At 44.4% G+C, this 24,503-nt stretch overlaps 1 protein-coding gene across 17 annotated transcripts in view; it reads right to left on the reverse strand.

Annotated features, from left to right (window-relative positions):
• ATXN7L1 (ataxin 7 like 1) overlaps window positions 1–24,503 on the reverse strand; it is a 270,331-nt gene that overhangs the window by 143,828 nt on the left and 102,000 nt on the right. The window contains exon 4 of one of the 17 annotated variants that reach the window (XM_004046008.5): window positions 8,911–11,241. The exons of the other annotated variants lie outside the window; for them this stretch is intronic. Within the exon in view, the coding sequence (XP_004046056.1) occupies window positions 11,156–11,241 (86 nt within the window). The 3' untranslated portion in view covers window positions 8,911–11,155. Of the gene's footprint in view, window positions 1–8,910; window positions 11,242–24,503 lie in introns of those variants that run through there. 17 annotated transcript variants of the gene reach the window in all.

Raw genomic sequence — 24,503 nt, forward strand, 5'->3', positions numbered from 1 at the left:
GTTTCAAACAACATACTTTGTGAGCAGTTAAATATGATGGATAATATAATTTTAGATTTATAATTGCTCTTTTTTTTTTTTTTTGAGACAGGATCTCACTCTATTGCCCGGGCTGAGTGCAGTGACGAGATCTCAGCTCACTGCAGCCTTGACCTCCCGGCTTAAGTGATCCTCCTGCCTCAGTTTCTTGAGTAGCTAGGACTACAGGCACGTGTCACCACACCTGACTAATTTTTTATTGTTTTGTAGAGACAAGGTCTGCTATGTTGCCTAGGCTGGTTTTGAATTCCCTCCTTGGCCTCTCAAAGTGTTGGGATTACAGGTGTGAACCACCTATCCCAGCACTTTGGGAGGCAGAGGTGGGTGCATCACCTGAGGTCAGGCGTTCGAGACCAGCCTGACCAACATGGTGAAACCCCGTCTCTACTAAAAAATACAAAAATTAGCTGGCCATGGTGGCAGGTGCCTGTAATCCCAGCTACTTGGGAGGCTGAGGCAGGAGAATCACTTGAACCCGGGAGGTGGAGGTTGCAGTGAGCCAAGATTGCGCCATTGGACCCCAGCCTGGGTGACAGAGTAAGACTCTGTCTCAAAAAAAAAAACAACAAAAAAAGTTACTTTTATCAATCACTCCTTTGGCAAGTGGCTTTTCCTTTTCTTCAGTTTGCATTCAAAGCCTTCCATGATCTGGTTCCAATGTGATTTTCAAACTGGCTTCTCTCATAGCTCCTGCAACCCACTTTCGTTGCTTCAAGTTGACTGGCTGCCTCACTGTTGTTTTTTCCTTCAATGCTGTAATAATGGCATAGGATTATATCATTAGAATGATGAATGTATCTTGACTTAACTACTCCCCAATTGCTGAACATTTTTCTATTTCCCTTCTCTGTGTTTTACTTTGCCAGGAAGGGTGTCTAAGGAATCATGCAGTCTAGTGGCTTTCAGCTTTGGCCAGTCACTGGAGTATGGAATTACTCCATACTCCATGGGAAGGGATGGATGGGAAGGTGGGAGGGAGGTGGGAGTGTTATAAAACTCTCAATGGAATTATGCGTATAGGAAAAGGCACAAATCACACATGTGCCGCTGGATGCCTATTCACAAACAAAATCCCCACATAACCAGCATCTGGATCAGAAATGACATTCCCAGCACCCCAGAAAGGCTGGGGTGTAGTGGCTCATGCCTGACGGGTGAATCATTTGTGTTCTGGAGTTCAAGACCAGCCTGGGCAACATGGGGAAACCCCCATCTCTACTAAAAATACAAAAAAAAATTAGCTGGGCATGGTGGTGCATGCCTGTAGTTCCAGCTACTTGGGAGGCTGAGGTGGGAGGATTGAATAAGCCCAGGAAGTCGAAGCTGCAGTGAGCTGTGATCTTGCTATTGCACACCAGCCTGGGCAACAGAGTGAGATCCTGTCTCAAAGAAAAAAAAAAGTCTCACCTTCAGATTGGTCATTTGATAGCTGGATTTCTGGATCTGAGGTAAACCCAGGAATTTGCATTTTTAAGATTCTCCTCAGGGGCCTCCCATTTACCACTAGACTTGAAGACTACTCATCTACCAAGGATTTTCAAAGGGTGCCCCTCAGGTGTCCCCCTGGGGATGTGGGGGTAGAGACAGGGAGCTGTCAGCTCTGCCTTTCCATGGATCAAACTCACTGGAATCTCTTTCTTATACTGGGCCTCCTTTGGTAGATAGCAATCCTTCAAACAACCATAATCTTGAAAACCACCCATATCAGCTCTCAAGGGAAGAAGCAGAACACAAGGATTAATACAGTACAGACATATCTATCAGCATTTACATGAATTTATTTCAGGTATTGACCTTTTGCAATAGTAAGAGCTGGTTAAGCAGCTTCTACAAGGTGGTTGTTTTTGCATCTGATGTGAGTATGTGAGGTTCACAGGACAGGCAGTCGGGGAGAACAATTGGGAATTCACAGGCCTTAACTGGAACCTCATGAAGATGGACTGAAACTCATGTCACTTCTTGTTGCCTTTGACCTCGATGGTACAAATGTCCTGCAGAAGCTGCAGCTCTTCAGCATGGAGCTAAATGCACACACCTGGCCCAGGAGTCAGAGAAGCTGAAGGAGGATCCAGAAGGTGGAACAGTTGCAGGCCCGGCTGGCAAATGAGTGACAACGTATGTGTTGCAAAGTGCTGCTGCCTTTCCATCCTTGGAATCTCCCAAGAATTTCTCTTAGGCTTCATCCCGATTAGAAACTCACAGGACAGGGAATTCTAGGAAATGTAGTTCACCCTAGTCTAGGATGCGTGATGGCCACCACACCACCCTCTGACTATCATTCCCATGCTTGGCTACCACTGGAATTATGCAGAGTGTTAGCTTCCCAGGTGGCTCAGACATGTAGTTGAGGCTGAGAAGCACTGGCTGTCAACTGACACATGGATGTGAACTTTGAGACTGCCCCAACCCAGGTCCCAAGAAGATAAATTCTACACTTTTTTCATCACAAGAAGAGCATAAAAAGGTCTGGTTATTTTTCCTAAGGTCCTAAAATGTGGCTTTTCTCATTATCCTGCCTTCCTCCTGTCTGTCTTGTCTCAGCTAACCCAGCTACAACCTTCCTGTAGTCCTCAACACAGTGGCCGCACCCTGAACAAAGCCCTCCCTTGTTTATCCTCCCAGTACAAAGTGGATTAAGAGCACAGCTGGAAGACCCCAAGATCATCCAAATGCCACCAAGCTCATAGTGAATTGAAGACCATAGTGAATTGAAGACTCAGAAGTTTTCACTATTAGGCTTCTAAATACAGCATCTTTTCCTCTGTGACACAGACTAATTAAATGATTGTAACACAGCCAAGTGGTCAGTGAACACTTAACCACTGTGATGTGAGCCACAGAGCTGGTGACAGCCAGTGCTGCAGACTCACAGGTGGCTCAGCTGCTGCTGCTGAGTCTTTCTCAAGGACGGCTGAAGGAGAAGCCATTGGAGGAGATGGGGCGGTTGTAGAAGTGGGAAAAGAGTTGGGGGCTGGAAAGAGCTCTGGTGCAAGTTGCAGCTCTGCAGCTAAGTGGCCACTGGGGTTTGCACAAGTCACTTAAATTTTCTAAACCTCAATATCAGCCCTACCTCCTGCACAGGATAATTGAGACCTCAAATGAGAGAATACACGTGATACAGTCTGGGAGGAAGAAAGTCCAAAAGCACGGACATTCTGTGTTAGTAGTTTTAACTCTGTTATAGATGACACTGGTATAAGGTGAAGATTATCTAGTTTATAGATGGATTTTTATTTATATATTTTGCTTTCTTTTTCCTATCTATGATGTGGTTATTTCTAATGAGGTCTGCTGAAGTGTGAGATTGACACAAGTGACTAAAATGGGATCTTTGGGATTAACTTTGGGTTTTTATTATTTATGCTCTCCCTCTCCTCTCCATTACAGCAGACAGCTGAAGACAGGCTGAACCACCCATTCTACACTCTGGAAATAAGTTTACATAGAAAGAACCCTTCTAAGAAAAAGCAACAGCCAACTCATCTTTCAGAGCATCCTTGAGGAGTAAAACTGGGAAAGGATCAGGCAGTGCTGCTCTATGTTTATTGGTATGTTCACTATTTATGGGAGTTTTCTCTTTCAGAATCATATTTTCAGCTTCTTGAGGGCAGGTCTGAATCCTGATGAGGCTTTCTGTCTGCATTAGTGCCTGGGACAGTGCAGTAGAAAGGATGTGGGTTGTAAGGATCCAAAGTTCTGAGATCTAGTTACAGCTCTGCCCCCCCAAAAGCCATTTTAATCCTTCTCGGTCTCAGTTTCCTCTCTGTAAGGTGGGAATTACCCACTGCATGGGAGTATTGTATAGCACAAATTAGACAATCTGTGGGAAAATACTTCTATGACCCAAAACGTGCTGTGCAAGAGGGATAGACTGAGGTAAGAGCTCTTACGTCTCAAGAACTCTATACTGGTTGATTTTCCTGTTGAGGATAGGCAGGCACAGAGCACAGGTGGTCGACCCTGGGCTTCAGATGGGAAAATACTCAGGAGTGGAGGAGAGGGGAAGGACATCCCTGGCAGCCCCTGGAGAGACCACAGACACTTTCTCACTGCCCATCTTGGAAGATCTCTGCACTATCTCTTCTGCTTCAAGCTGTTTGTTAGTCTGGTCCCTTGTTTGTTCTTTTCTTTTCTTTCTTTCTTTCTTTTTTTTTTTTTTAAGAGACAGAGTCTCACTCTGTTGCCCAGGCTGGAGTAAAGTGGTGTGATCATAGCTCACCATGGTCTACATCGTGCAGCATTAGTAGTATAGTGGTGAGCATAGCTGCCTTCCATAGCTCATCGCAGTCTCAAATTCCTGGGCTCAAGTGACCCTCCCACCTCAGCCTGCTGAGTAGCTGGACTATAGGCATAAGCCACTGCACCCAGCATATTTTAAATTTTTTTGTAGAGACAGGATCTCACTATGTTGGCCAGGCTGGTCTTGAATTCCTGGCTTCAAGCAATCCTCTCCCCGTGGCCTCCGAAAGTTCTGGGATTACTGGCATGAGCCACCATACTCAGTCTATTGGTTCATTTTTTAAATCAGATGTGCACTGAGCACCTACTATGTGCCAAGCACTGTGCCAAGAATTGAGAATTGAATGGTAAGCAAAACCAGGTAAGGTCCCTGCCCTCATGGAGTGGAATCTGGCCTGTTTCTTCCCAAACATGTTTGGACTCAAGCCTATGCACTAAGCCCTGTGGGTACCATCCAGCCCTGGGGACATACATAAATGTTGTGTTTTAGTGGGATTCCAGATATAAGCTGAAAAATATCAACAAGTTTAGGCCAGGTCCAACAAGGAAAAAAAGAAAAGGCAAAACTCCCAGCAACCTCTTTTTTGGGTCTTCCTTCCTGTGCCCTCATCGCCGGTTTCCAGAGTCATACTCTTTATGGTTTTACCCTCTTTTGGAACTCTCACCTAACTCATTCATATTAAGGTGTTTCCTTCTCTAGAAGCACTGAATTTAATAGGGAAAAAAACCTTAAAGAAATGATACCCCAGCTGGAGGGATGTTAGAGGACATCCTAAATCACACCACCAGGGTAGTCATTTCAGAACGGCACTTTCAGGGGCAACAGGTATAGAGGAAATGGGTGCTGGCAGCAGGGATGAGTTCCCTTAAGCAAATCTCTGTGCTGTTTAAACATTACTCAAGGTAAGGAGGGGAAAGGCAGGGAGCAATATGGCTGCCATCAGGGTCCTTGTTTTTGTTTAGAGGAGGTGAGTTTGCAAAGGCTTATTCCATTGCTATAAGTGATAACTACATAATTCACTGCATAAATGAACGTGGAAAAACATAAAGACCAGGGGAGTCTTCTGTAGCCAGAGCCTAGAAAAGCCCCATCCACTGGTCCTCTTTTTAAATTTTTCTCTAATTTCTGACCAAGCTGTCAGACGATCCTACTGGTGAATTTCCAGCTGGAATTTCAATTTCCCTCTTAGTGACAAAAGTGAGACACATTTTATTATTAGACCCTAATCCCTAAAGTGAAATTCCCGAAAGACTGTTGGTTACGTGAACCCTGAGTAGACTCATCAAAAGAAAAGCTTTGTATTGTAAAATAAAGCATGGGCACTGAACACCACACGAAAGAGATGCTCTGCGTTGGGAGGGATGGGAAGGGCAACATCCAGGTAACCGTCATGCAGGTGGAGACGCAGAACTTTGCCAAGCACCCCACTCCATGTGTCTGGTCTGCTTGTAGCCACCCACCTCCCTCCAAAAGTAAGCAGACTCCTGGCTCCACAGTCTTTGTGTCCTTGTGTGTGTTTGTGATGTCATCGCCCATGCGTGTATCGTCAGAGGCTGCATTTCAGTCCTCCCATTTTTTGCATGCCTTTTAAACTTATTTTAAGCGACCAATTTCCTCCTCATTCTTTTCCTTACAATTTTTCTGTTGAAGACTCTTGCTGTCCAATCTGCAGTTTCTCACTGTCTGGATTTTGCTCTTGATGCATGCCAATATGTCCAAATGCACTCATTTTGATGCAAATAATCACCCATTTAAAAAAACTCTGTTTGCGAGCCATGTTCTTAAGGAGGGCACAACCCCACCATAATCACTTTCTCATGAGCATGTGGGCAAAGGGAGTGCTCACAATAGAGGTAATGAGACAGAGAGAAAAATGTGAATGTGATTTATGAAAAAGAAATATATATATTTCCAATTGGAAGCGACCAGGGAATGCGTCTCTTTAATGCCTTTCAATATAGTTTGCTTTAGTAGGAAACACATTTGGAAAGGGATTTGGCATCATGTTGTACTCTAGGGTCCAGGGTTGTATGCATTAGTTTTTATCAAAGATGATTGCATAATAGGAACCTGGATGTAGCAAAAACCTAAGGAATCTAAACCACTAACCAAGCTCACCAAATGTAATAAATATAAATCACAGATGAAAGGAAGATTAAATCTGGCTATTTACTTATGCAAGAAATGAAAGCTTTAAGATTTTTTTCGTTTTCTAATCTCAGCAGGCAGGCCCATGAACATAATTATTAGTATTTTCAAGGCTTGATCAAATATTGGCTAATAAAGAACTCATTCACTTAACAGTGATGACCTCCAGGTACCTGCAGTAAGTCTAGAACCCTAAATTATATGCTCCAGAGCTACGGCACCTACATGATGGACAAAATAAATGAGTAGTGTTATACTAGTAGATGGGAGTTTTTTTTAACACTTAAAATTAAATATGCCTGAATTAAATACCTGTTTTGATTTGCAGAGGGGAAAAAAGCTCCCAAGAGATGGATATGATAAAAGGCTCCCTTCAAACCCAATAGGCTACCAACACTACCTTCAAAACCATCACAGCATTAGTTGTACAGTCACGAAAGGGGCCAAAAAGACATAGAGGGGAATAAAAGAAATTAGGCAGAGGGCCTAAATGAGCACATGCTCGCTCTCTATTCTTATTTCTTTCCTTGGTTTTCCTAGGGATTGTATTTTTGAAAAAAAAAAATCAGGTTTGTGAGGCCTCCTCTCTGCTCACATTCACTAGAGAGAAGGTAAGGACAAAAAGGGATAGGGAGGGAAAAGATAATCACAAGAAGGATGGAGGCAAATTTCACAGGCAGACGGATATCTTCCTTGGGCTCAGGAGTTTTAAAACTCTGCTTGCAAGATTAGGTTCTTGCTTTTATAGTATAGATGGTAAGAGACTTCCAACTCTGATTTTACAATGCTCTGGGGTATATGCAATTATTATGATGTGTGCATTTAAAATTCTCAAAGCCAAATTAATTTGAATTCTTTTTCACCAAAAAGGCAGACATTCAAAAGCTTTTTTTTTTTTTTCCAGTTACCATCCTAGTCTACCTTTCTGTATTTTTTTTTTTTTTTTTTTTGAGACAGGTCTCACTCTGTCACCCAGACTGGAGTGCAGTGGCACGGTCACAGCTCACTACAGCCTCCATCTCCGGGGCCCAAGGAGCGATCCTCCCACCTCAGCCCCCTAAGTAGCTTGGGCTACAGGCATGCAAAACCCCGCCTGGCTAATTTTTACATTTTTTTTTTTTTCTGTAGCAATAGGGTCTCATTATATTGCCAAGGCTGGTCTCAAACTCTTGGGATCAAACAATCCTCCTGCCTCAGCCTCCAAAAGTACTGGGATTACAGGCATGAACTACCATGCCTGGCTCTTTTTGAAAGATTTGATACTCCTTGGAATTTACCCTGCCTGGGCCCTGGTACACAGTTGCTCTGTTTCAAGGCTAAGTACTTGTCTTCCCAGCTGGCTGGTGCTCTTCTTCCAGGCCCTCTCTGGATCACTAGGAATTCCACAGTTCTTCCCTAAGCCTTTTTTCCATCCTTGTCCCTCTTCCGAGTCCCTACTCCAAAACCCCTCATGGACTGCTCTCTTCTTGAGGTTTCCCACCTCGGCCTCTAAGAGCTATGGTGGAATGAAATTCCTGGTGGGCAGGCTGGGCTGGCTCCCAGCAGTGATATGTGAAGGGGAAGCAGAACTTCGCAAGGGGAATAAACCTATCAAGGCCTTCCATGCTTCCATCAGCTCACTTCTCCTCCTGGGCTGGGCTCAATCTAAGTATGTTACATCCATAACGGTGATTAATCCTCATACCACATCTCTGAGAAGCATGATTATACCCATTTTCCACACATGAGAAGATTTACACTCAGTCAGAGCAGGAGCTAGACAAGGCTGGCTGAGCAGTGAACCTTGCTCCCAGCCTGGCTCTGAACCATCACACTCTTCAGTGTGAAGCAGGAGATTTTAGCCTCACGTTTCTGGACATTGGAAGGACTCAACAGCTTTGGGGTTTGCTCCTTTGGTAGCCAGTGGAGGACAGATCAGTGGTGACAGGTTCTGGCTCTGTGGCCCCCTGCCATGCCACTCTGAAAGGGGGCCCTTCCCTGCCTGTGCCTAGGCCTCCCTGGCCACCACCCAGTTTTTCCATGAGGGTCTACCACAGAATGCAGGTGTGAAGTCTTTACTCTGTACCTCCCTACACTGCCCAGGGTAGAATGTGCTGGTTCTTCTCAGGACTGTGCCATCTGTAGATAGACCAGGGCCTTAGCCTTCCTTCTTAGCAAACGAAATGTATCAGTTCATAGGAAACCACTCTGCTGACGACACTCAACATCTGAACACAGGACAGTAAAAAAGGCCCTTGATTTGGGAGGTACGGGGAAGAGAATGGAGACAGGCACGATTCTGTCTTTACATCTTGAACCATCCCTGCGGAAGGGGGTCCGTGGGGTGGCCGGGGGTGGTAAGGCTTCAAATCCTTTCTTTGAACCATTTTAAAGTTTTCTTGCATGTTGCCTCCTTTCCCCATAAACCCATGTAACACATCACCAACTACTACACAGAAAATGTTAAATATATAATAAATATACTAAATTATATAAAAATATTATTTAGTGGCCTTTTTTTTAGTTTATTCTTACTTTTTTTTTTTTTTTAAATCCAGGTACCCAATTTTATCAGCCACGTTTGGAGTAATGGGTTGATGAATGTTGAAACAGTCATGGGGTTTCATTTATTCATTATGTCTTCCTTCTTCTGTGGGAGTCAGCGCTGAGATGATAAATGCTGGGCTCAGATCCAGCTTGGGCCTCTCACTCCCAAGGTTCATACACAAACAGACCAGCTGGATCAGGGCCCAGCAGGGAGGTGAGGCTTAAACCTCCTCGCTGGAGGAGGAGCCAATAAGAAGACTGGCAGCTTGGATAGTGAGTGTGTGTGTGTGTGTGTGTGTGTGTGTGTGTGTGTGTGTATGTCAGAGTGACCTATCCCAGGTGGATGCTGGGAGTGGTGGCAGGAAGTGGGGTGTGATCAGAGAGACAGGAAAATGCTCAGAGAAATGTGTGATAGCTCAGATGGGTCTCAAACCACAAGGCCCTGTCTACACATCCAGCACGATTCCTTCTGGAACACAGGGAGTTAAAGATGAAACAACTCTAGAAACTGAAACCAATTATCCATGGCAATTTATTAAATAACTAAGGTTTCTAGGCCTTATTAAAATAAATGTTTAGTGTATTTTCTTATTCTCTGACATTCAGTTCTTCACTTGTCAGCACCTGCTGGCAGCAGCTGGAGTAATCTTACCAATTTTGCCGTATGTGCAAATCAATTTGATTCCCCCCCCCCCCAAAGATAGAAATCAGTAAAGTGATTAAGTTACAATTAAGGCATGCCATTGAAAGCCCAGATAACATGAAAAGGCTGAGGAGGAATCAGCTGGAGGTCACCAGTGATTTCCTTCCACCCAGGTTAAATGATTTTCCCCCTCATTCTCCTGCCTGCTCTACTGCATGTGACACTGTGGATGAATCAACAAGCCTCCTCCTACTTCTGGGAAGTCTCTCCTTTTTCTGGCTTCCATCATGCTTTCCATATGCCAAGTTCTCCTCTTGTCACTCATACTGGCCCCCTAACTGTTAATCTGTCTGTCCATCTATCCAACCATCCACCCATCCAATAGATGTTTAATGACCCAGTGTGTCATGCACTGGGAAAAATGACAAAGGATATTTATGTATGGTTTTACAGTTAAAAAAATGCTTTTCCATATATTATTTAATTAAATTCCTGCTACAACCATATGAGGGGGCTGTTAGGATCCCCATTATTTTATATATGAGGAAACAGGCTCTGAGAGGATCTGCAATTTATTTAAAATAGCACAGCCAGCAGGTGGCAGGGTCTAGACATGAATTCAGGTTTTCATCCCATTAAGAATTCCTAATGGTACTCTCCTATATACTGGTGAGGTATAATTTCTCAACTAGCCTCACTGTTCCTAATGAAATGTCACGCTCCAGCTATCACGTATTAACTGAGACTATGCTAGGCTCCGAGGGATGCAAAGACTGAGTCCCCACCCTCACAGAGCTTGTGGCTGAGTTGGAAAGGCAGACATTAAACATTTATGTGCACACAAGAAATACTTGTTTTCAACATATAAGGGAGAGCTCATCTAGTTGTGAAAATTAGGGGAGTCTTCCGGAAGGAAGTAATCATTAAGATGCAGTCTGAAGGATGAGTCAGAGTTAGCTTTGGAAAGCAAGGATGAAAGAAAATCACATGTACAGAGGGAAAAGCATGTATGTGCAAGGGCCCTGTGGCAGAAAAACCCAATGTGCTGAAATTTTGAAGGCCAGCTTGACTGAATATAGACAATGAAAGGGAGCCTGGCACAGGATGTGGCCCAGACCACACAAGACTTTGTAGCCATGACAATGATTTTTACTTTTAGCTTAAGAGCAATGGGAAGCCACAAGTCAAGAGAATGACATGATGAACTTTGATTTTGATTCTGACTTCTGTGTGCAGAATGAATTGTAGAGGAGCAAGAGTGGAAGCAGGAACAGCTGGAAGGCTTTTGCAGTTGTCCAGGTGGGAATTGATGGTAGCTTAGACCAGCTTTGTGGTGGTGAAAATGAAGAGAAGAACCCCACAGGTACCCCCTGCTCTGCTCAAGCCCATTTCCTTACTAGATCCTGACACCAGAGTGTGCTCACGAATTTGCAGTGAATGGAAGCTTGTCCCCACTTCAGGGCTCTGCTGGAGTCTCCTCTTCCAGGAAGCTGTCTCCAGACAATGCCAGTCCTCTGAGATCTTTCAGAAGTTGTACGTCTCTTCTGCGTTTTCCATTCTCACACCTGATGCTTCTCTATGGCTTGGCTGCTCTCTGGTCCACTCCTGGAGATGCCTTCATTTCTCTTGTTGTCTTGCTTTCTCCCTTTGGAAAGTAAATGCTTTGTTGGCATTTGCTGAACGGTATCAACATGGCTCCTTTGGAAATTATATTTGTAAATGATTACTCATGCCAATTGCCATGTTTCCCCCTAAATTAAACACTGGTTGCTTAAATGCATTTTCATGATCTTGTTCTATCAAAATGTATGTCCCAATTTTTCCATTACTTCCTCTAAACTCTTTTCCATATTTCTCCTAGTAGAAAGCAGTTTCAGGGGGAATGGAATGGCGGTGGGGTGGGGGCAGGAGTGCAAGACCTGAATTCCTATACCTTTTTAATGGGGTATTTGATTAATCCTTTTCATGGGCACCATTATTCATGCCTTGATAGAATCTCATTTTATAGCTCTTAATACATGGACCCAATTTATCCACATCACATTGTATTCTAATACTTGTCATCCAAGTTATTAGCTATCTCCTTCTCAGTGTAAAATCATCAGTAAGTTTGATTAGCTTATTCCCTGGGGATGATAGGGGCGATAAGAACAGACACAGTACAATATGACCCCAAGGGCTCTGCATTCTCAAAAGAAGACTGCTACATGGAATCCATTTATGGAGCCAGGGTGGCCAAAACAAACATCCGCCCCATGGGAGGGACTCTGTGCAACCCAGGAGCTGTAGCCATGAAGGGCTGACTGCTGCCATTACTGGCAGGACTGAGCTATCATCCTAAGTGGGATTTTAATATAAAATGGTGGGGTTCTTCCACCACCTGCTTAACACCCCCTCCCAATGCCTTTCCTGAGAATCACAGCCCAGAAGCTTCTCTTTACTCCTTGACACGCTTCTGCCTTCAATCCCTGTTCTTTTCCTACTGGGCACCTGGGAGGGCGGACAACCTAGAAGGAGATGCACAGTGCTGTGTACTGCTCTTTCTCCAGCACAGCCTTGGGTCTAAGCCTCCAGCCCTGTCTTTCTCTTCTCTGGAACCAAATCTGAGCCTTGGGACTCACAGGTGGCTTTGCTTTTGTAAGCAAAGTCACTCCTTAGCTTGAAAGAGAGAAGGGGCCTGCACAACCCCTATAGGATGGTAGGCTCCAAGCCCATGAGAGTTTCTAATGCCCCTTCCCCTACCCAATCACCTTTCTTCAGCCCAATCAGGTGCACCCCTATGGCCCCAATGGCTGCAGCCCTCCTCATCTTTACACCAAAGGCCCTGTCGATGATTCTTGTGCTTTTCTGAGCCTGGCAAGAGTCTCACTGAGGTGATACTCTTCCCTTCCAAAGGTGGAGTCCAATTCCCTTCCTGCAGTGTGTGGGCTGGACTTAGAGACTGATTTCTAATGAACAGAATAGAGTGGATGTGACAGTGTGTCCTTTCTGAGACTAGGCCATAAAAGGCATTTTGACTTTCTCCCTCCCTCTCTTGGGTTGTTGGCTCTCAGGGAAGTCAACTGCTATGCTGTGAGCAGGGCTGTGGGGAGGCCTAAGGTACTGAGCACCAGGAACTGAGGCCTCCAGCCAACAGCCATGTGAGGGAGTCATCTTAGGAGTGGGTCCTCCAACTCCAGTTAAGCCTTCAGATGAAAGCTTGACTGCAGCCTCATGAGAGACTCTGAGCAGAACCACACAGCTGAGCCACTCCCAGATCCCTGGCCCACAGAAACTGTGCAAGACAACACAGATTTGTTGTTCTAAGCTGCTACCGTTGGAGTCATTTGTTATGCGGCAACAGGTTACTAACACACTCTTCCTACTTTAGGGTAAGGCTCTCGTCTTCTCCTCCCCTTCAATTCCCTTCTTAGGTTCTATTTTCATCTCTTCTCTCTTGAGGATGTCTGGTATCCCTGTTGCCCCCTCCACTGACCCATCCCTCTGTGTCCACTCAGTCCTCACAGTCTCAAGGACTCTTTCCCAAGAAGGGGGAATGGAGGAGGGAGGAGCTCCCCAGGACCTGGGTTTGCAATTCCACTCTTGCCTGCCATCCAGAGTGACATCTGGCATTAGGAGAATGACTTTTTTGCAGAGGGCAGTCTTCCTCAGGCCATGAGGCTGCCTCTTGTTTTTAAACCTGGGGGCATAATAACTTCAGCCAGGCCCACAGCCAGCATGAGAAGACTTTGCAAACATCATGTTCCCCTTTGTAACATATGCTCATCTCCTGTGCCCTTTTTGCTCATCTGCAATTTCTGCAAAAGGTCATGTCTCATTTCAGCTTTGCTGTTAAGTGCATTTGACACTAGGTGGGAATTCCAAAACTGGATGAAGATGCAATCTGGCTTAAATGCTGCAAGGTGGGCCGCTATACTTCACCCCAACCAGCTGTGTCCTGCTAGCACAGACACCCATGCAGGAGGTGGCAATCTGATAGTCACTTCCTTCATAATTATACATGGGGCAAAATGTAGTGTTTTTTTTTTATTGTTGTTGTTTGTTTGCTTTTTTTGAGATGGAGTCTTGCTCTGTCACCCAGGCTGGAATGCAATGGCGTATTCTCGGTTCACTGCAACCTCTGCCTCTCGGGTTCAAGTGATTCTCCTGCCCTAGCTTCCCAGGGAGCTGGGATTACAGGTGCCCGCCACCATGCCCAGCTAATTTTTATATTTTTAGTAGAGATGGGGGTTTCACCATGTTGGCCAGGCTGGTCTTGAACTCCTGACCTTAGGTGATCTACCCGCCTCAGCCTTCCAAATTGCTGAGATTACAGGCATGAGCCATGGTGCCTGGCTGTAGTTTTTAACTAAAAACAAAAAAATCCAGGTAGCTTTTCCATCTGGTCAAATCCTAGTAATTTTTACAAAATCAATCTCAGTTTAACGGAGCAAAATCAGACAGAGATAGATGTCAATTTTCTAGAAGGCCTGGCAAAGCTTAAAAAAAAAACCACAATGGACCTAAGCAGTGGAGTGGACCCCAAAGCAGTGGTTCTCAAAGTATAGTCCCAGGGCCAACAGCATCAGCGTCATCTGGGGACCTGCTAGAAATGCACATTCTGGGGCCCCAACCCAGATCTACTGAATCAGAAACTTGGGATGGGGGAGCCGCAGTTGATTTTAACAAGCCCTCCAGGGGATTCTGACACATGACTATAAGTTGCGTATCATTGACTTAAAGGATTAAACATCTAAATCATTCATTCAGTCATAAGCTATTGATTGAATACCCACTATTTGTCAGACATGGTGAACTCTGGGGCAATGTGGAGGAATGATAGGGAATGTTTTCCTCAAGGAGTTCACAATACTCTCTTCCCTTGCTTTATTACAAAGCTTGAAAAGAATGCAGGAATCTGAAGATATAATCCAAGGAACGGAAATTATTCTTTGTATGTAAGTTTTCAATGGACAGGAGGCACATCAAAATTTTTTTTTCCAGGAATGATCATACTCTCAAAATAGTAACCTTTCTAAAGTAAGTAAATGTGTGGGTTTAATATATCATGTACAGCTGGCTCAGGCTTTTAGGCTTAAAAAAAAAAAAAGATTGTGAGATTCCACCATGAATGAAATGCAGGATTATTTCAAAGATTCACTTAGGCATCTGTCTGTCTTAATGAACAAACTATTCAGTGTTACCATCTTCCCTGAAGTAGGAGTTCTTTCCACCTCTCTTAAAATAAGTCTAGGCCGGGCGTGGTGGCTCACACCTGTAATCCCAGCACTTTGGGAGGCTGAGGCAGGTGATCACTTGAGGTCAGGAGTTCGAGACGAGCCTGGCCAACATGGTGAAACCCCGTCTCTACTAAAAATACAAACATTAGCCAGGCATGGTGGTGCATGCCTGTAATCCCAGCTACTCAGGAGGCTGAGGCAGGAGAATTGCTTAAACTCAGGAGGTGGACGTTGCAGTGACCAGAGGTGGCGCCACTGCACTCCAGCCTGGGTCAGAAAAAAGAAAAAAAAAACCCTCTAAATAAGTCATAACAGCTCATTTGTATTGTGTGCTGGGCTTGGGATATCCGTATTCATTAACTCATTTGATCCTTCCCTGATCCTACAAAGTAGATGCTGATCCTACAAAGCAGATGTAGCAAACACATACAGTCTGCAGATGAACAGAGTCTGAAAGAGGCAGAAACAGGAACCCAGACTCATCTCTGAACCCCAGGCAAATGATCCTCCTGTGCTGTCTCTCATCCCCCTTGGGTCATCTTGCTGCTCATTAAACTACTGATTAATTGGGAAAACATAAAAGGAAATACTACTCTCCCCTAAAAGGTTTCTAGTATGAAATCCCTGGCTAAAGCTTAAACTGTGGGATTTATTTTGAAATTTTAAAGTTCATGCTAGATTTCTCCTTCAATACCATAGATAATGAAGAGCTGGCTATAAACTTCTTATGGTCACCAGCATTAGTAGCCTGTGTAAGAATCCGATCCATGCTCAACAGATCCTGCTTGGAGAAGATGCTCCACATTTCCTCCTTTTTCAGGGTGTCTCAAAGAGGCTCATGGACTCACTGTAATATTATCAGAGTAGATGACTTTCCTGTATCTGGGATGAACTTGAACTGATACAGTCAAGCCTGGGCCCTTGTGACCAAGGATGTCTAGTTAATCTGGCAGCTGTGGGGATGAAGAATGTGACCTATGGCCACAGAAGAAATCAAAACTGTCTGGCTAGACCAGAAACACACTCAACCCTTTGGCATAGGCAGGAGGTGTGCCCAGGGGCTGAGCTCATTCGCCACACAGGCTTATCCTTCATGTACAAAGGAATCACAGGTCAACCATGTTTTGGCAACTAGATCAGGAGCCCTCTTCTGCCTATTGCATCCTTGGACATAACCTGGTGGCTTTATCGATATGTAAGCAACAAATTCAAAGTCCACGTGGGCTGCGTAAAAAACTCTGAATGTATCTCTCAAGCCACTTACAGTGCGTGCAACGTGAAGGAAACTGACATGTATGCACCTTTCCCACTGACTTTCTGTAATCAAGTCTTTTTAGAACAAAAAGTTCAACTTCCATCTGTTTTTAAGTCAGGGATGCTTATTGGCTTGTGCCAAGACATTGATTTGATTAGTAGCATTCTGTGGAACTACAGACATGAGATGTTGAGCTCACAAACGTATGATTCATTTCGGGATTTTGAAATGAGAAATGCACCTATCAATGACACAGAAGCTGGGAGATTCTGAGAAAGCATTTCATGCATATAAATGGGACATGTGATGAAAAAATATGCTTATGGTTACAACCCCGAAGCCAGGGACCACCCCACTGTGCTCTCCACCCTCGAGAAGTAACGGCTCCAAGGGAAACCGCTGGGATTAGACGATCCTGCGTTTGGACACCCATATGCTGCCTCATTTATCTACCTGTGACAGGGACAGTGCTGGAAGAGAATCAAAAGATGACAAATTGCTTCTGGTTTTAAAGGAGCTGTTCAGCCTGGGTGTACACCCAGGGGGAACCAGCTTCCGTGCCAGGAGGCATCACTTCATCCCAGTCTAAGGCCACATTTTGGCAAACATCAACCAGCAGATGACTGCTGTCTCCTTTCACCAGTGGATTCAAAGACGCTTGCTCTGAAAGCCTGAAATTCAGTCTTTCTGAAGACGTGTGCAGCAGAGAGCAGATCTGCCCACACACTGCAGTGAGGCAGGACGGCGGGCAGGAAGCAAGGGTTCCAGATGACAGGGATTTTTCCCGTGTTGAGGCAGACAGATAACAGGGGAATGATTTTGCAGGGGAATGACTCCAGAGCAGAGAAAGTATAGTATCAGTAAATGACCCTAGAAAAGACTGATACAAGTGAAATAAGTGGACAAAAATTTCCAAGATGCTGGCCACTGGAATCTGCTTTTGGGGACACAGAAGCCCCCAAGATTCCAGCTTTCCTGGAGATAGAAGGGAGGCCCACTGGGAGTTTCAAGAGGGTCCACCTGAGCAAAACCCAGCCCTCCATAAGCCCCTATACTCGCCAGTCCCTGTCCAGCCAAGGCCATGTATCCATCCAGCTACGATCCTTGCTGCTTCTCTCCCGCCATGCGTCCTCTCTGGGAATGACTATGTAATTCATGGTTAACCCACTCAGTCCTCTGGAGGTGAGCTTTCCTCAGCCAGTCCAGCTTGTTTCTTCTCTGCCATGTGCTGAAATTCACAAGGCCAGAGAAGTGCCTTGCTGTGTTTAACTGTATAGATGCCTGGTGTTCTCCTACACGTTGCAGTCCTATTTACTTATTTTATCCTCCTGACAACCTCTGAGACAGGTACTATTATTACCCCGATTTTGAGGTTGATGAAATTGAGGCACAGAGAGATGAGGACTGGCTGAAGGTCATACAGCCAGTGAATAGCAGAGCTAAGGTCAAGCCCAGATAGCTTGGCTCCGGGGTCTGGCTCTTTCAGAACCCCTCTGCTGCCTCTCCGATAGAAAGCTCCTTGAAACCCAGCTGCAGCCCATGTGGGCACTGGCTTGCTCAGGCCTTCCTCCTCCTCCAGTCCACCCCTCTGGAGTTCGATTGGTACTCAGGGCTGGAGTGCAGAGCCTGCAGCGTGAAAAGACAGAGGCTCATCTCCAAGCCCCTTATTTGTTTCTAAATTCAGGCCAGACGTCTAAACGTTTGTTTTGTGCTTGTTTTGAACATTCCATCGTGATGCCCAAGGCCGCTTCATAGATGATCTCTCTGTTCTCCTTAGTGAGCATCTGGCCCCCTCTCCTCAAACGTCTTGTCTCTGGGAACACTCTTCCTGACACCAACTGATGTTCCCTGCCTAACCTCATTACACATTTCAGCTAAAAATGCCTATTTTCCATGTGGCAGTGAGGTATAATTATAGCACAAGTTACATGCCAAGGCATTTTGAAATTTATCATTTCTAATAATAACCTTGATATATAACCACCATACCCATTCCATAGATGGGCAAACAGAGGTAGGAGGTCATAGCAAGGTTGCAAGGGACTCCCATATTGCCAGGTCACTTGAGCCACTTGCATACAATTCTCTCTCCAGATCGCTTTCTCTCAACTTCCTATTCAACAAACTTATCTGTGGCCTAGGAATGAGAGACGTTAACAGGATCAAGTTGTATCTGTGCCTGTACTCCAGCTCTCAGAATACTAACAAGCGACTCTAAGCTTTGGTGGCAAGGTTATCAATGCTTAGCTTTCAGCCAAAACCCATCACGAGTAGGTTTACATGCACGAAACATGTACTTGGAGTTTTTGGTCTGCACAGTTCTCTTATTACCCATTGTAACTAATCAGAATGCTGAAGGGATTTATTCCCAGCATCTGCTGAAATGACCATAACTTTTGTTCTGATAGAATCTTCTGGCCAAGAAATGAAAGGGTAGACTAGAACATACAAGAAGACGAGTAATCTTCCTTCAGAGTCAAAATCGTAAAACTCATTTTCAAATAGTTATTGCAGAAAGCTTGGGTCCTGAGTAAGGAAGATACAAGACAGCTAGAGGATGTATTCATTGCATGTAAATCTAGAATTAGAAACTGTAAATGTTGGAAGTTTCATAAAAGTAAATTTGCCTCCTGTACTGGGTGCATTTTTTTGCTGCTCTGTGAGCTTTTTCCCCCCTGGGGTCTCTATCCATGGAAAATGCAGTTGTGGGGAGTCAGGAATCCTGACTTCTAGTCCCAGCTCTGCCCCTATCACTTGTGTGGCCTCAGGCAAATCACTGAATTTCTTTGAGCTTCCAAATCTGTGAAACCAGTATCCGCCAGTGTACCTTACTGAGTTGTTATGAAAATGAAAATGAGTGAGCTATAAGAGTGCTTTGGAAACAGCAAGATACTGTAGAAATGGAAGATATTTCTATAGGCAAATGATCAAGCTCAAAAGGCAGTCGTGAGTACAGAAGACTCTCAACTGTTTTCAGAGGAATCATCTTCCAGAGACATTGCTGAGAAGTGGCTTTTGGAAGCGTGACCATGGAAGCGTGACCATGCCAGTCTACCTCACGGTATTCAAAAACAGGCGACGGCACACTATTTTGTGTGTTTGCTGTCTCTACTCGTGTTCGTGCTTGACTCTCTTATCCCACCACTCAGGCAATGCTTGGCACATAGTGGGTGATCAGAAATGTGAGACAAATTAAAGAATGCCAGCCTAAGTATTTTAGTCCCCCGGGCACAGGAAGTTTGTTGGTGGGAAGGAATGGGGGCGAAGACGGGAAATTTCTGGAAGCCCGAGTGTAGGGAGACCGGCTGACTCAGGCCTAAGGGATTTCCCAGGACAAGATGGTCATTCTACCTGGATGTCCTATTTGAATATCCACTTTGCTTCCTCCTAGTCAGCAGGGCATACAGTATCTGAAGAGAAGACTGGTAGAAGGCATATGTGTCTCTGAGTTCCTGAAGAGTAGATCCCTAGGGATTTATAGCCTGGGCATTTTCTTTTACCTTTTTGTCTCCTTAGTTTCAATAGGTGGCATCATCTTTTCACCATCAGGAATCCGACAGAATCATGCCCCTTCCATTTTTCCTGCATCAGATTGTCACCTCTAAGTTATTTTCCTGATCCTTGCCAGTGGCGTTCTGCCACCAGCTGAATCTTCTCCCTAACAGCTCGTGGCATTCGGTGTAAAACTGCAGCCTTTAGCAGGACTTGCATTTGGAATTGTTACAAGTGCTTTGTGCAGGCTTCACCAGAAACACGTGCACTGCAGAATTGCTGCCTGGATCAAGATCTGACTGGTGCATGTAGCAGGGAGATGACATTTTGGGCCAGTGCAGTGATGTGATTAGTTGGGGATTTCCCCTTTAAAAACTTACGGCAAAAGCCTGCCTGAGACAATTCAATATTCATAAATGGAAAGCATAGATGGTGTTTCTGCTCTGCCAAAAGCAATAGCTATTTATCATGGCAAATGACTGAAATAGTTGTACATACAATGCTTTACTCAGCGCTGTAAATTACGGTATACAGAAGATTAAGCTTAAGCCTAATGCTACCCTTGAGCTTCAACAGCTGAGTCCTATAAATGGATACCCGTTAAGAGGAGAGAATCTTTTTCCTGGTTACTACTTAGGAGTGTATCTCTATTAAAAGCTTGTCTTAAACATAAATCACCAGGAAGCCTGCCCCTTACCCCAGGCAGACTTTTCCTCAGGGCATTGACTCACATGAGTCACATCTAAATGACACAGTGACAGGCCTGAGACTATAAGTGTGTGCTGTGCTGACCTCAAGAGGGACAGCAGAGGAAATGGGGGTGGAGGTGGAGGGACTTCACAGAGCACGGAATGACCACTCATTTTCAGCCAGTCTGATCTGAGCCCAGGGAGGGATGGAGAGACCCTGCCAGACCTTAAGGAGACCTTTAGAATTAAAATAATCCTGAACCCCAACCCCTTCAAAGAGAAAGTTTCTTTATCTGTTATTCTGTAAGTATCAAGGAACCATAACCTAGAGCTGAAACTTAAATTTCCTAGCTAAATTCTATTCTCCAAGCACTTGCTTCTCGAAGTGGGTTCTGTGGACCAAAAGCACTAGCATCACCAAGGATCATGTTAAAAATACAGACCTGGGCTAGGTGCCGTGGCTCATGTCTGTAATCCCAGAACTTTGGGAAGCCGAGGCAGGCGGATCACGAGGTCAGGAGTTCAAGACCAGCCTGACCAACATGGTGACATCCCGTCTCTACTAAAAATACAAAAATCAGCTGGGTGTGGCGGTGGGCACCTGTAATCCTAGCTACTCAGGAGGCTGAGGCAGGAGAATTGCTTGAAGCCAGGAGGCAGAGGTTGCAGTGAGCCGAGATCGTGCCACTGCACTCCAGCCTGGGCGACAGAGCAAGACTCCGTATCTAATAATAATAATAATAATAATAATAATAATAATAATAATACAGACCTACTGAATTGAATCAGAATCTGCATTTTTACAAGATTTTTTGGATGATGTATATGCACAGTAAAGTTTTGAGAATCAAAGGACAGGGAAGCAGGTGTCAAGCAGGGAGGAGGAGCCCCCTGATGTTCTCACTGAAAATTATGACAAATGACAAATCTGATTTACGAAAATAGGTCCTAGTGGTGGATCATAGGATTCTGAGTTCCACTTTGCCCAATCCTACTTCAGAACACTTTTGGGAACTTGAGAGAGAGATTATGAGCTGTGAATGAAGTATCACTCGAACTTGAGATGTGCCCCAAAGCATCTCAGGGTGTAAAACAGTGAATCAGCCAAAAGTTCATGCCTCATAAATTAATCAGGGTGCCTCTAATCCCCTATGAATTAGCAGGCTGAGAAGCACTGCCAGTGTTTTGGGCCATGATTTCAATTCTTTATTGTAATTACCAGTTGACTGTAAGTGGGTAAAGTATGCAAAGATTTTTGTGTTATCTGAGAAGATAGAGATCGTGGATAACTTTAGTCTTTAAAAACTAAAGTTCTGTATGCATGTTAAAAATGTAATGGCAATCATTAAACATATAGATTTTAGAAATAAAATCTATTGTGACCAAGATATCAGGGGGAAAAATGGGGACAGGTTAAGGAAAATTGTACTAATCTAATGGAAGGCAGAAAAGGAGAACAAAGAAGCAAACAAAAAGCAATGTAAACAGAAATATAAATTAGAAGTTAGAAATAAGTCCAAATGTATAAAGTAATTACTATAATTGTAAATGGATAAAACTCACCTATTAAAAGACAATATCAGATTGGAATTTTTTTTTTTTTTTTTTTTTTGAGACAGAGTCTCACTCTGTCGCCCAGGCTGAAGTGCAGTGGCACAATCTCGGCTCACTGCAACCTCTGCCTCCTGGGTTCAAGCGATTCTCCTGCCTCAGCCTCCTGAGTAGCTGGGATTACAGGCACATGCCACCACACCTGGCTTATTTTTGTATTTTTAGTGGAGATGGGGTTTCACCATGTTGGCCAGGCTGGTCTTGAACTCCTGATGTCAGGTGATCCGCCTGCCTAGGCCTCCCAAAGTGCTGGGATTATAGGCATCAGCCACTGTGCCTGGCCAGATTGGACTTTTTAAAAAGCCAGCGATATACTGCTTTACAAGAGAGACTCCTAAAACAAAATGACACAGAAAAGTTGAAAATAAAAGATTGGAAAGAAATAAATGAGGCAAATACATATTGACCCAAAGAAAATTGAATAGCAATCTTAATCAGATAAAATAGAACCTAAGGCAAAAGCATTAATAGGCACAAAGACACCACTACTAAAAAGACCTCACAATTAAGCTTACATATACCCAACAGGACAGCCTCAAAATTGTAAAGCAAAAGGTGTCAGAGTTACAGGAGACTGACACACTTAGAATTATCACAGGAGACTTAAAAGTCTCTTCTCAGAAATTACAGAGCAAGCAGACAAAAAATGGCAAGAATGAATAAGATTTAAACAAAATAAACAATATATGGAATACTGCACACAAAAGAGACATTAAATAAATTTTCTAATCATACATGATCTAAATTACAAAATATACAATAAATATATGGAACTCTGCCTACAATAGAGAGATTATATACATTTTTCAATCACGTGAGACATTTACCAAAGTGGTTCACATGCTAGCTAGTCACAAAGGAAGTTATCATGAATTATAAAATGGATAACCTATAACTAATGTTCTCTGACCACCATCAATTAAACAAGAAATCAAAAATAAAACAATAATAAGGCCACTCCCTCACCATCCTTTACATCTGAAAACTAAAATCACATTCCTAAATTACCATCTGGCAGTGGTGTGGTTTTTTTTCCTATGTGTGGCCTAGTTGCTATGGGACTAGTTAATTTACATGACAATTATCAGGGGTATCACTAGAAGCAGGAAACTCCCAGACCATTGTAGCTTCATTATTTTCTATTTTGAACTAAACTCTAAGCCAAAGGGAAAGTGAAGCACCTGATTCCCACAAGACAAGAAGGGCATGTGTGAATTAATTATGACCTAGTCATACGGCACTAAAAGCTGCTCTTGGTACATTCCCAGGCCCATGCCCTGCACTGCCACACTATACCCATCTCTTTCTGCTCGCCAGTGCTGGGTGGATGACGAGACTGTCCTTGAATTGCCCCTGGGACCTGGGAAAAGGTGCTATTTAATGGATGTGGCACCTTACAATTAATGTCATCCTGGAATCGAGAAAACACCATAGTTAACTGTTTGTAGGGGACCTTCTGTCTGCTCTTTCACTTCTGAAAAAGGAGTGGGAAAGGCTAAACAGGAGACACAGGGGGAAGATACAGGCCCAGGTATCTCAGGAAAAATGAGCACTTCCCCCTAAAAATCCCCCCAATCAAAACCAAAACCAGATGGATGGTTCCTCCCCAGGATGTGCTACCAGTCCAATGCAACTCCAGTGCCGGCTGAATAATGAAACAAATACAAAAAAGAAACCCCCTAACAACTTAAAAAGGATGGAACGCAGGATCGTGGTAACATTGATCAAATCACATTGATGGCAGGCCTACAAGTTGTGTAGACAAGTGAGGGTCGAGGAGAAGTGGTTAAAAAAAATAAACGAAAGGACCATAGTTCTTCAGCCTTCATGTGGGGCATTGGGGAGGGCAGAAAGTCCCGTGGTTTCTTGGCTCACAAACATTACAAGCCACAGAGGAGGGCAGCTCTGGGGTACACCCTCTTCCTCTGGCCACCCCACTTGTCTCCCAGGCTGGCTCTGCACTGCCACCATCACCAGTACTCACCTCAAAGAGCAGCTAAGGCAAAGGTTGGCCATAAGGGCTAGAAGTTCCTCACCACCAAACCCTAGGGACCCATGGGTTTGTTGTAAGAAAATGACAAAGGCAGCTCAGCCAAGAAAGTGGGAGGAAAATTTTCAAAGGGCCACCATCTAGCCCCTGCCTTCTTAAACGCACCGGGAAACTTGATTCATGTTTTTGGAGCTAGTGTCACTATCAGGATGATGTCCAGAGCTGACAAATGCAGGTCACAGGATTAGGGTGTCAGTCAGAGCCAGCAACCTTGTTTTTATTTTTTTTTTGAGACAGAGTCTCCCTCTGTCACTCAGGCTGGAGTGCAGTGGCACGATCTTGGCTCACTGAAACCTCCACCTCCCAGGTTCAGGCGATTCTACTGCCTCAGCCTCCCTAGTAGCTGAGATTACAGATGTGCGCCACCAAACCTGGCTAATTTTTTGTATTTTTAGTAGAGACGGGGTTTTGCCATGTTGGCCAGTCTGGTCTCCAACTCCTGACCTCAAGTAATCCACCTGCCTCAGCCTCCCAAAATGCTAAGATTACAGTGTGAACCACGGCGCCCAGCCCCGCAGCCTTCTCATTAATAAGAAGAGCACTACCATATACTCATTAATAATGAGGTTGGTTAAGAGGGTTGCCTCATTT

The sequence above is a fragment of the Gorilla gorilla genome, chromosome 6, assembly GCF_029281585.2.
Source record: "Gorilla gorilla gorilla isolate KB3781 chromosome 6, NHGRI_mGorGor1-v2.1_pri, whole genome shotgun sequence".
Classification (NCBI taxonomy): Eukaryota; Metazoa; Chordata; class Mammalia; order Primates; family Hominidae; genus Gorilla; species Gorilla gorilla.